Source organism: Aptenodytes forsteri, unplaced genomic scaffold (genome assembly GCF_000699145.1).
Source record: "Aptenodytes forsteri isolate BGI_AS27 unplaced genomic scaffold, ASM69914v1 Scaffold130, whole genome shotgun sequence".
NCBI lineage: Eukaryota > Metazoa > Chordata > Aves > Sphenisciformes > Spheniscidae > Aptenodytes > Aptenodytes forsteri.
This window is the reverse complement of record NW_008795133.1, coordinates 1,475,577-1,488,616: the sequence shown is the minus strand read 5'-3', so window position 1 is coordinate 1,488,616 and position 13,040 is coordinate 1,475,577. Positions and strand designations below refer to the sequence as shown.

At 37.3% G+C, this 13,040-nt stretch overlaps 1 protein-coding gene across 1 annotated transcript in view; it reads right to left on the bottom strand.

Annotated features, from left to right (window-relative positions):
- THADA (THADA, armadillo repeat containing) overlaps positions 1-13,040 on the bottom strand; it is a 103,896-nt gene that overhangs the window by 35,728 nt on the left and 55,128 nt on the right. The window contains exons 26-27 of the mRNA XM_009278407.2: positions 9,405-9,494; positions 7,876-8,007 (exon numbers count right to left, since the gene is read on the bottom strand). Of these exons, the coding sequence (XP_009276682.1) occupies positions 7,876-8,007; positions 9,405-9,494 (222 nt within the window). The remainder of the gene's footprint in view (positions 1-7,875; positions 8,008-9,404; positions 9,495-13,040) is intronic.

Below are 13,040 nucleotides of genomic sequence, written 5' to 3'. Positions count from 1 at the left end.
CTTCCCAATATTGACTCTTCTCAAACTCAGACTGTTCTTTTTAAATAATACTGACTTTTTAAAATATTATACTTGGTTTTCCTTGACATATCTACCATCCTCTGCATAGTTAATGCATTATTTCTCTCCATTTTCATGTTCCTTCCTGCAAACACTTCTGCAGAACAAACTAAATGTTACTATTTGGCTACTTATCTTGACCAGCAAAGTACTTACTGACTGGCTAATTTTAAGTATGTAAATGAATAATACAAGTATTTCATCAATTATGTGTTGACAGTTGAGCACCCCATCATATTTTTTACTGCATCATGTTTCAAATAAGAAGTAGCATACATCAAATTTTAACCTAGGATGCCAGCCATTGGCCCTCTTCAGGAGTCTGCAATACTGGACAAAGATATTGTTACTCTCAGTGCTCATGAACGCCTCTCTGCTAGACATCACCTTTTATTTCCCGTGAATCCGACAGCTCCCTACAGTTTGTGAGTATTTTCTAAATTGCTTCAGATGATAATTTGCCAATGAGAAGCAGATTGATGAACACAGTAAAAACCGGAATAACAAATCAATAATGAATACCTAGGGGTTGTAGTATTTTCCATTAGCACCTCTTGAACATGAACATTTGCCCACAGTTTAAGAGGAAAGGCTGAGGAATACAGCAAAGAACGTACAAGATGTACAATGATTTCTAGCTGAGCAGAAGGTCTTGAATAGCCTAGTGTCAATCAAGCACTTTGCAGTCTTCTTTAGCACTACCATTTGAACGTAATAAAAATGGAAAAATTGACAAACTGTTTACTATTTATTTAAAAATGCTAAAAAAAGTCTGAAAACCTTATTAATAAATACTTACGGTGAACCATAAATATTTTTACAGATCAGTACCGATCACTATGCAATCAGGATTGCACAGAGAATAGACTAAGTAGAAATGAAAGAATTCCAAGCCAGTCCCAACTCACAGGAGAGGAGTTATGCTCGGAGGGGAAACACATTCCCCTCCCTCCCTCCTTCTCCCCCAGCCATGCAAAACTTCATCTTAGATGTTAAGCAAGAGATTTAACACTACAAAATACAGTAAGAATCTCAAAAACAATGTATGTTTTCGTGGTGTATGTTCCTCCTTTTTCCAAATGTCTATGCCAGCTCAGGTATTTTGGGAACCTTGCCTATAATCAAAAGGATATCTGTCTTCGTATTGCAATGACAGGTCAGCCCCATAAGCTTCCCCAGCAAGGACAGGGCATTCCAATGGGTCAGAGCCTGCTCCTAGTATCACAGGGATTCCGAATAATAAATTATTGTGGACAGTTAAAATACTACGCAGTTATACTGATCAGATATTAGATTACAAAGAGAAAAAAACCACCAAGACAAAGGAAAAAAACAGAGACCAAAGACTGAGATGTGCATGTGATATGGAAACCCAGGGAGATGCTTTTATAAACAACTGTAATCAAGAGCAGCTATTTTAATACAACAATACTGCAACAAACATATGTAGTTCTTTTCATCTAATATGAAAAGGCATTTCCACAAAAGCTCTTTGCTTATCAGACCCCCAACAAGATTCCCAGTCTTACAGAAACAACAGTTGAAAACAGGCAAGTTTTAACATCAATTCTCCTACTGATGCCATGGCACACTAAAGTAAAGGAAAAAGAGGAGAAAGCAGAGGAAGCACACTTAGCACAACCATTCAGCTATCTTGTTTGGCCACTTACCAAAGGATACCAGTGTTTAGCCTACAGAAAGTCAGATGGCTGCTTTCAAGTCAGATACAGGATGATGTACTAAACTCACATATGCAATTGTGCATGTGTGAAACAAACCAAATGCAGGGAAACTGCATTTAAACGACTTATATAAACAGCAATTTTAGCAAAATATACATGAATGACTTCAGTCAAGCTCTTCCCAAACAAACTGAAGATATCTCGTTATCAGAACTCCCTCACTCCCCTGTCTCTTATGCTCTTTATTCAGTGTAAGGTTTTAAAATTATTTCAAAGTCTCACAGACACTTTTGATTTTACATTTGAATTTTGTTTCTTTATTACTCCATCTTACCCTAGACCCAATTCCCATGAAGCCTATATAAGCTTTGTCACAGGGCTACAACGGAACAGGATCAGGCACCTGATAGACGGGATATAATTAAACACAACACAAAGCAATAAAACTAATAGGCATAGGTCAACAAAGATTAACTTTTTCAAAAGAGCAACCCACATGCAAGTAACATTACTGATCAGTGAATATTTAAATTCACACCACCTTCTCGAATATTAATAATACTACTATACCTGGGTCTTTTTCCTTAAGACGTTTCCTTAAGAAGTGAGCTCTCACAGTTTTATAAAATAAGACGCAACTGTGACTCCTAGAGAGCCCCAGAATTCATGGTCAGGTGCTCCGCTTCCAAAGAAGCTAAAATAAACCTAGATCAATCTCACTTATTTAATACACATTTTTCAAACTGCCTAAAACATAAAACTGAACGATTTGCAACATTAGTACACACAGGTTACAACAGTAAGATCATAATTTTACATATGCATCTTTGCAGAATTTGATTTGTTCTTCAAAAGCAAAAGATGTGAACTATGGCAATAATATTTCCCCCTTATCTGTACTGAAGTAAACTGAGCAATGAAGACTGAAAGGAATATGCGAGGAATTTGTGAACATAAGTGGAAAACGAATGGGGAGAGAAAAAAACAGGCAAAGCTGCATCAGAATGACATTTTGCATCTTAGTAGGAAAGCATCAAAGAACCAGGGATAAATCAGTCAATGAAAAAGACAGAACAATAATGTAAATACATTCAGTATATCTGGCAATTGAAAACCGTATTTGGGGGATAGAGTATTATGCAACATCACGAGGTTGCTTCATGACATGGGAAAGAACTTAAACTTTTTACTAATCAGAAAACTATTGAACACAGTTAGTCTTTTGTACTAGGTTCAAGCAGAATATAACTGAAGGTCTATTTTTAAATTTCCACCAAATATTTTTAAAGCTAGACTGTGATTCACTTTGACCAATAAAAACTGCAAAACAAAATTAATTGTTAGAGATTAAAATTCAAGTTCGTATTTCTATTACAAATTTGCATGTTGAGTAACAGCATTCTTAAAATAGCTTTCTAAGCTTGTTGGTATCTGACAATACTTAATCTCTGAATAGCATTTTGTACAGAACAATTTATGGAATTTATACATTGTACACTGAACCTCTCAGACTTCACTGAAGGAGTCTGATCTTTTATAACAGAAGCCCACATTTTGCTCTTAAGTTTTAAGAAAAGTCTTCTGTAACCTGCATATTGGTCTGGATTGGCACCTGTTAAGATTTAAAAAAGATTTAACCGTAAGTCAACAAAACTTAGTGTATTTACCCAGTGAATAAAACCAAGAGTACCGCATTATTTATGTGGACTAAAGATTCATGTGGAATCGTGGCCCCTAGGATTTTCTTTTGCTTTTCCCCCCAGGTTTGAAAGAAGTTGGGGCTAACAGTCTGCATCACTTCTTGCAGAGGGACAGACTCACAAATGTAATCCTCTGCTAAGACACCTAAGAAGGCGAGAGTCACGTAACGCATCCAAAAAGAGTCCACCAAACTCCTAGGGTAACAGATACTTAAAGAGTCTGGTCTAACCCCTTCAAAAAGCCCAAGAAAACAAAGTTTAGCCAAGGAACGTCATCCTGGCCCCACAGGCAACCGGCACGGCAGGCCAGCAGGCCCCACAGCACTGCACAGGGACGCGATTCACAGGAACCTGCTGGGATGCCGCTCCGGTGCTTGTGGAGGGCTCCCGCGCAGCAGGCGGGCATCACCAGCGCCGCAGCACTGCTGTGGGAAAGGGATCACGGGGGGCACTCTTCAGCCAAGTGACTTTTAAGAAATTCACCGAGCTGACTTTGCCAGCAGCCCTTTAGGAGGTTTCAGAGAGCCCATTCTAACAAGCAAGCTGCAAAAGCAGTAACTTCCAAGAAAAAGTGTACCAATAAAAAAAAAAGTCATACCATCTTCAGTTGTTTCTTCTGCCTCTCCAAGACAGGGGATACCTAGATCAATGTAAATCCACGTACCCTCTACCAGATGCATCCACAGCCCACTGAAATAACAGATTTATTTGAGCTTTCCTATCACAGCTACTACAATAGCATTTGAGCTGCCAGTTTGCTCACAACCAGTGTGGACTTCCCCTCTCCTCCTCTAAGCGCTCTTTTTAGGAATGACTTACAGTAACAGGGCAGCTGACAATGCTCCATCCTACAGAAAATTTTTCCTCGCCACACACAATTTTCTTTTCCTTTCACCTTAGTGTCTGTCATTAACTAAAAGCCACAGTAATTATCCTTGTATATTAATGACAAGCTCACTCGAGTGCAAAAACAAAATAGCACGGTATCGGTTCAGGGTGGTGGATGGAGGTGGGCAGGAAGGGGAAGAGAACAGCTGTAAAGGACTAGTGGTTCCCACTGCCACCTACCCTGGCCCCCAACTAAAAACAGCATCAGGGGATTTTGGAATTTAGCTCCTCCATTTTACAGAAACATGCAAGTTACAAAATTCTGCACAAGAAAATAGTGTCTATTTCATAACTGTTAATTTCATGGAAAGATGTTCACATTTCTATTTAAATTGTCCTCAGACACTGAGTTTCTTCAATGACTTGCAACAGAATACACCTAGAAGCGACATTGCTTTGAAATCTGTGTATTTGGCAGAGTTTTAAAGAGGAAATTTCACTAAGAATTAAAAACAGTTTTGTCAAGTGGTAGACAAGGCACATATACCCAAAGAGTTTTAAAAAAAACTTATATTGTTTGACATTTTAAAGCTAACTTTTTAAAAACTTCTTAAGAGATTAAGAAGTCATGCTCCTAAACAGGGCTAGACTTCAATTAGTGAAAAGTATCCAAGTCAATATAGCAATACCCACTTTACTCCTTCAGAGCACTCAGCCCAGAACATTTAACACTAAACAAACACTCTGTCAATGCCGTGGTCCAAGAGGACACAAGGTAACTCAAATTTAGATCGTTCTGAAGAGATTACACATCTTTGAAAGGGGGAGGGGGAGGCGAAAGGGAGGTTATGTTTTTGTTTCATACTTAAAACATTACCTCCCAATTACCTCCCTTGTTAATCAAAAACATTCTGTACATTCCTTCATCTTAGAAAGTAACCATTAAAGCAGACCTATCTAGCTCTTAAAAAAAAAAAAAGTGAGGTATTAAGTTGTGAATCAGTGTTCCCTTCCAAATAAAACATCTGCAAGGGGAAAGGGGAAAAAAATTTAATAGAACTGCAGATAGGTAATCAAATGCCCTAGTTCAACAGGGAGTAACCAGTATGCGCATGGAGACTGAGATTTGTCCTTGTAGCATTTAATCCTACTCATATTGTGCAATTTATCTCAGCACGGTCAGAGCAACCACAGCTCTACTCCCACTAGATGGAAAATTCCACTCGGGCTTAAGTGAAACTCTTCAAAAGCCCAATTTGAATTCTTCCTGCTAAACCCGGGTTTGTTCAGAGAACTGCTCATTTGCTTGCAAACACAGTAAGTATTATGTTCATCCTCTGAGAGCAACAAATGAATGCCACTTCATTGTGGGTTGAGCCCTGGGAAGAGTCTGAAGATCAGTTATGGGTTATATTCACCCTTCTCTCCTTGCCGCCTAAGCGGTGTCTTTCCTTGACAGTGGTACAGCAATAGAAATGTAAAAATCTCGCAGTAAAAATATGGCAATTAAATGTTATAATTGCATTGGGCTACCATGTAATTATATGTATACGTAGATGTTATATAATACAATGCTACATTGAGCAATTCAAAGGAACAGCTAATATATACAATTTAATGTCTAGATGCATAGGGCCTGGGGCACCAGGCCTTCTCTTTGATCCTCTCTAAGTGGTTACTTCACAACAATCTTCATTACCACCTTCTAAAGAACCACCGAATGAACAGGAAAGAATTTTATTTTAGTTCATCTGCTCCTGTAGAATAGAAAATAGGAAGGAAAAATAGCAACATATTTATCTTACCCAGGTAAATCACCCCTATGCATTCCAATTAATGCAGTCAGAGTGAACTGAAAACAATCATGGTATTCACAGAACAAGGGCATAAAAGCTCTACACAGAAATACAGCCAGTAACAGCACACTAAGCTATATCATAAATACATACATTTCCTCCTACAGAATCCTTGGTATTGCCCCCCAGCAACCATAAAAAATGCCAATGCTTTGCTAAGTAACCTGTCAGAAAATGCATGTCTGTACACCCACACACAGTTTACTGTCTGAAATACGTAAGAATTTTATTCTAATTTTATACCTGTATCCACAGCACTTACTGCCAAATTCAATGGAAAGGAAATGCAGAAAACATCATCTTTATCTGCCACACCACTCCTCTTTAGGAACACAGTTAAAGGAAGGTAGGTTGAACGATACAGGTCTCTCAAGTGTTTCAGGTTCTTCTTTTAAAGATTTTATTGGGTTTTTCTCCCCACATCTTCTGAATGGATTTAAATAACCTCAAGAGAATAAGCTAATTAAGTGCAAAGAGTTATTCTGCTGGTGTCTGTACCTTGCCAAAAGTAGTGGTCATAATATAAAGACAAAACTCAAAAGCTATAACCAAAAGCTTATCAAAAGTTAATCTTTTACCGATATCAGAAACTATGCTGAAACATTATATTAAAAATAAAAATAATAAATAAATAAGCATTCTCCGGTGTATAAACAAAGGCATAAAACCAGAGCTAATCAATGATGTAACCAACAAATACAGTTTTAAACATTTCCCCAAAAAGCATTTAAGATACAAATATGGCAGAAAACCAAATATTTTTAAGTATTAAATACATCTAAATGCATTTAAAAACTCTTATTACAGGTTTTTTTTCCGTTAAGAAAAAAGGGTAGGTTATTATTTATTCTTGAAAATTCAAAAAAACATTGTAAGAAGCAAGAGAGACATCACATCTGTTGTGAAGAATAAGCAGACAGAGCTATTTTTATTTTCTAACATAAACAGTAGTTTAAAATAAAAATTGGAAGATCTTAGGATAACAACAATTTTACATAGTTTCACTACTAAAGGAGCAAGATAAAAGTATGGAACTTTCTCACCCTACTGCTGTGAAGCTCTCACACAGATAGCAAGACTTCCTCTCAAATACTGATGATGCTCATCCCTCCTCACCCACCACAGCCCTGCTCCCTTACCAGGCTCCCCATTCCACACCAGTGGCATACAGAATAGCAAAAATATCTGCTGAGTATCTTCATGTAACCACCATATAAATGAAAGTTACACTGTATAAAAACTTGAAAAGTCATCTTAGAAATATATTATATATAGGATATATTCATATCTTTAGCTATATATGTATATATTTATATATATGGATGGATTTGGAGATACATATATATACATCTACAAATCTATATATTAGTCATTACATTTATGTGTTACGAACAATCATTCTGCAGGACCGAAAAACCCATCAGAAGTTTGTACAGCAAATCTTGCATTGCTAAAATCAGTCAAGCTCACCAGTTTTCATCTACCCTCTCTGTGGCAGCAATCATGCTGTACAGCATTTGCAGATGAAGATTTACAAACAAGTCATACAATGGCTTGCATAAGCCAAAATTCTTTCTAATCCCCCAAAACAAGCATTAATAATACAGGGACATCCAACCAACGAATATCAGTTTTTCCTTGAAGAGTTTTAAGCTTCTCTCCATCTTTAAAGGCATTTTATAAAAAAAGAATCCAAAGATTCAAGAAAGAACTCCCATCACATGAAAAACCACCACAAAATCACCTTACCTTATAATAAATGGGACAAACGGTGCCATGCTGAGTGCTGAGTAAGTGCCATCCATTGGAGATGGATACAGCCTTCCCAGGATTAAAAGCAAAAGGAACAGGCTTGGATGGATTTTCAACTCTTCAGCTTCACTAAATAAAAAAGTGGTAAGAAGCATTTGGTGAAAAAAAGCATCCTCCTTCATGCTAGTCTTAAGACTCTTCAACACACAATACCCTTCTGTATTTCTGGTTCAAGAAGGTATGCTAGGCTGACCATTGCAAGAAAGTGCAAACCCTGCTGGGATCAAACATGGCATCCAGTTCTCTGACAGCACCACTCGGGACCCCTGTATGAAGGCACTTAAGGCTGTGCTGCCTTCACTTTCCTACATTATCCCAAGCCTCCTTTTTCCTAATAATGGTGAGCTGCCTTCGCTTTTAAATAATATTAAAAACCAGCACAGATAATGTTTCTCTAGGAACTGAGAAACTGAGAAAGCTGAGTTACAAAAACACAGTTTAAAAAAAGTCTTTTTTTTTCAGTTTGGAAGGAAATGTGTATTTAGTAAATAGCAGAATTTATTAAAGAATAGCCACTTGGTGTCAATGACAAGAACTACTATTCATACTGTAAAAACAATCAGAAATCCAAGTCAAAATCAACACTTCTTGATTTAGTTAATGATTAATAATAAGATACAAGCCTTAATCTGCATTGAAAAAAGCACTGAAGGCCAAACATTTCAGGCAGCAGCTTTCAATCTTTTTCAGTTTAAAGACTTCCCAAAGTTTTCCAGTGATGACACTGTCACCTTTCAAAATGTCAGGTAAAGCAAACTGCGGCATGGAACATATACACCCTCTTATCTTAGAGCAGAGACTGGAAAACGTGCAACAACTGGTGAAACTCCTGCTCCCAAGCATCCACCTCAGGCCCATTAAGCAGACAGCTGAACTTTGCCCGTAAATCAGCTGCTGAACTTCCACAGTTTATACCGTAGCTTTTTAAGATAAAACAAAGCCAGCACTAGTTTACTTTAAAAGTTCATGAGCCTGGGGCTAACAGCATCAGCATCATCCCAAACGGTATCATCTGCATTGATCAAATTGGAGCTCTCAGCCACCATTTTTGGAGTCCTTAAAAAGAGATGAAGGACCTTCCCCAGAGTCAGTGTGTCACAGGCTAGAAAGTGTTCTTTTAGGGTTATATGAGGCCTATTACCCTGTATCACTTAAACATGTTAGGAAGTCTCATCGTTAAACATGAGACAGTCAAACACCCAGTTTCTGTCTTTCCCTGAAAAATATACATTCTTTAACATCTGATCCTAGAAATGCAGCAACTACTAATTACTCAACAGTAGTTCCGAGACTTACTGCAATGTGCAAAAGTCACAGGAAAAAAGCCTTAGCAAAAGACACTAGTAGAACTATATCGTTTCAAGAAGCGCTGATGAAAAGAACAGCATTAAGGTATATGTGACACAACTCGGTTTAACCTTTTCATTGCACTTTATATTTCAAAGCTTTCTCGGACACCATCTTACCTGTTCAAAGTACTGGTTACAACCTCCAACTGCTTGAGAAGGAAAGGATAAAGACTTGGAAAACGAGAGAAAAACTCCCTTCCTGTCATTCTGCAGAAGGGAATAAAGAAGAGTTACAATTATCATTCTGCAGTTAACCGCACTCAAACTACCAGTTTACTTGTTGGATTTCTGATGCTACAGTGAAGTCAGACAGCCAGAAGAACCATGCACACATGATGAACTCCTTTCAAACAAGGCACAATGTTTTCATTAAAAATGATGATACAGCGTAGTTTACACAAGTTAAGTAATTCAGTCTGTATGTGTGCATACTAACACTTTGTCAGCTGAGCTGGTCGGGCCTTTTTGGGAAAAAAGGATCTCAGCCCCTTAATCACACTAAAAAGAAAAGATACAGCAGCCTAAATTCTGGCACCATTTTAACAACATTCTGGTTGAACAAGAGAAGACTACACTTGTTTTAGTGTGGCTCATGTACTAAATAGCTAATAAAATATATTTAATAGACATGTACTAACAGATGCTCATATACAGTGAAAAAGCATCTCAGAACAGTAACTCACAGAAGATCTGTAAAACACGGCGGCAGAAGCATCTAACCTTCCATTAGCCCTCTTTACACAGCGCTGCTTCCAGCACGTGGCAGCGGAGGCATTTCCAGGCCACGTTTTCGCTTGTGTAGATGGAGCAACCACATTCAAAACAGAGCAATGTACCAATACCTATTGAACTCATCCCTAGCCAGAATTAATAAGGCAGCACAGTTCAAGCCACAACAGCAAATCAATCCAAGCTAAAAAGAGGTAAATAGACGTCTTCTGTAGTTGTTTGTTTTATAATCTTTTGATCAGATAAAGGATGGCTTCATGGTTTATAGGAAACCATTTAGCATCGTCTAGGCAAGAACCACTTAAATGTTACAGTGGCGAGGTTCTAATTAGACATATATGCTATGCGGATAAAACAGACTTCCTTTAAAAATAAATAAATAAAAGGCCATCCATTTGGAAGAAGAAAGCCAACTGCAGACTTTGCTTGCCACATGATCAACCAAGATAAATGAGTACATGTTAGCATGACTCCAATGCAAAGCTTCCAATGAGCAGACAGATCCAGGTCTAGAAAAATAACATGATGAGACGGCAAGATTGAATGTGCATAAAAATAAACATACAAAAAAAAAAAACCCACGCAAGAGTAAATCAGCACATGGCAAGCATCAGCGCAGCTTCTTCCAGCACCCAGCTAACATAACATGCCTTAGCCACAGGCCACAGAATAAACACAGCAAAACCAGATCGCTAGATGGAAACAAATGTTCAAAGAGGTACAGGAAGCTTTCTCTAGGCATGTAAGAACAGTACAGTGAATTGCTGTAACTAAAAGCATGGCCAAGGATTCTGCAGTAGCTGTTATATCTACAGAAAAGATTTCAGTTAAAAAATTTAGATGGAAGCATTCAAACTGCAAATTAATATAAATTGAAGCACTAATGAGGATGGTTTAAAAACATCAATACTGATAATCCCTGGTTATTTAAGCAGAAAACACCCATGTAATTTCTTCTAACAGCTTCTTCAAAACAACTTCAATTTTTTTGCCATACATTATGTAGCAAACTGAAGATGCAAAGCCAGAGACAGCACGAAACATAAGATCTAAGTAAGTGTCTCAAGTAAAAACAGCCCATCTTACTGAGTTTTCATATGTAAAACATTAAGAACTTGGTATTTAAAAAAAAAAAAATATTAAAAAAATCAATCCAAAACCACTGTGACACCTCCACCTCTTGTGCCACAGAGTGCACCAAGCAAAAGCAGAATTGGGGTTAAGTTTCCTATGGAATGGATGGCCACTGGTTAAAGGCTTAAGAGAAGACTATATGACAGACTATATAAAAGATGCAAGTAGCATCTCACACAACAAGTATTTTTAACAGGCCCATTTTTAATGTATTAAAAATTCAGTAGCCAAGTTTGAATCAATATTAAATAATGGAGCTGAATATCCTCACAAAGCCTTGAAATTCTTTGTAATTAGTGTGGTTTCATGAATCTTTTTGACAGGGAAAGAAAACGATAACTACTGAAGTGGGTAACTTACATAACCTCCCACTTGGTTTACTGCTCCACAGGTTACATGAGGGGAGAAGGCAGCAGTCTAATCAAAACCATTAATCAGCAGTATCTGCAGAAAAGATGCCCAAAGGCACTTTCTAAAAAAAGAGACAACTGTCTGAGCAGACTGGTTGTCAAGGGATGATTTTAAAGGGCCTCCAGTTCAGAGAGAAAACAAGAAAGACTACACATTAGCCGAAGTGCTGCAAAATGAAGAGGCGTTCTCAAAAATACAGAGCACCAATTTAAATGTGAATCTACTACCTGGGGATGTCAAGGTAGGGAGATGTGCAGCTGGAGAATGAGCAGAAAGCAAAACAGCTAGATAGAGTAAAACACGAGGTATTTAGTTGTTTCATTTTTGATTACTGGCCATGCTTGTTGCTCCTGGAAACGTGTACGCATTATTAGGCATTCATGAGTATTTGTGTACAGTAACTGAGACTGGAACAACAAAATAACGCAGTGATTCTGCTTTTCTAAAATGTTCACAACACTAAGCCACATATTTTCTATTAATTTCATCAAAAAACTATACTGCTTTGAAAAATGAATACCAACACTTTAAGATCTGGCTCATGCAAGTTAGTGATATAAAGAGACTCGTGTGTGCATACACACACAAATGTGAGTTAGGCTTTGTAACTAATAAGCTATCCATATCTTTAAAAGAAGATAAGTCCTTGACATACCTATAAAGGAATATATCAACTAAACATGGACTAAAACAATCCAAAAATCACTGCTAACCGTTTTCATGGAACAAACGTTTTCTCCCTTTTCTAAAATGTATCTGACAAGGAATGATAGGTTCAAATTAAAAATATAGATAACTATCTTTCCGTGAGTCACTGACACAGTTCAAATACAGATTTTTTTAGCAATGTATGTACCATAACTAAATCCTTAAAACCAGCATTTTGCAGATCACAGGATTTTACATCTACTCACCCTAAAACATGTTTATAAGAGAAGTAACTGGGAAGAGCCTTAAGACACTAGTGTTTTTCCCCATGTCCAGCTAAAATTATTTTTATATTGCTTCAGAGAACTAATAAGCTATCCATATCTTTAAAAGAAGATAAGTCCTTGACATACCTATAAAGGAATATATCAACTAAACATGGACTAAAACAATCCAAAAATCACTGCTAACCGTTTTCATGGAACAAACATTTTCTCCCTTTTCTAAAATGTATCTGACAAGGAATGATAGGTTCAAATTAAAAATATAGATAACTATCTTTCCGTGAGTCACTGACACAGTTCAAATACAGATTTTTTTAGCAATGTATGTACCATAACTAAATCCTTAAAACCAGCATTTTGCAGATCACAGGATTTTACATCTACTCACCCTAAAACATGTTTATAAGAAAAGTAACTGGGAAGAGCCTTAAGACACTAGTGTTTTTCCCCATGTCCAGCTAAAATTATTTATATTGCTTTTCAGAGCTCATCTTTGACAGTATGTTCAACCACAGGCTCTGTAATAGGATTTTCTTTTTTCCTGTTA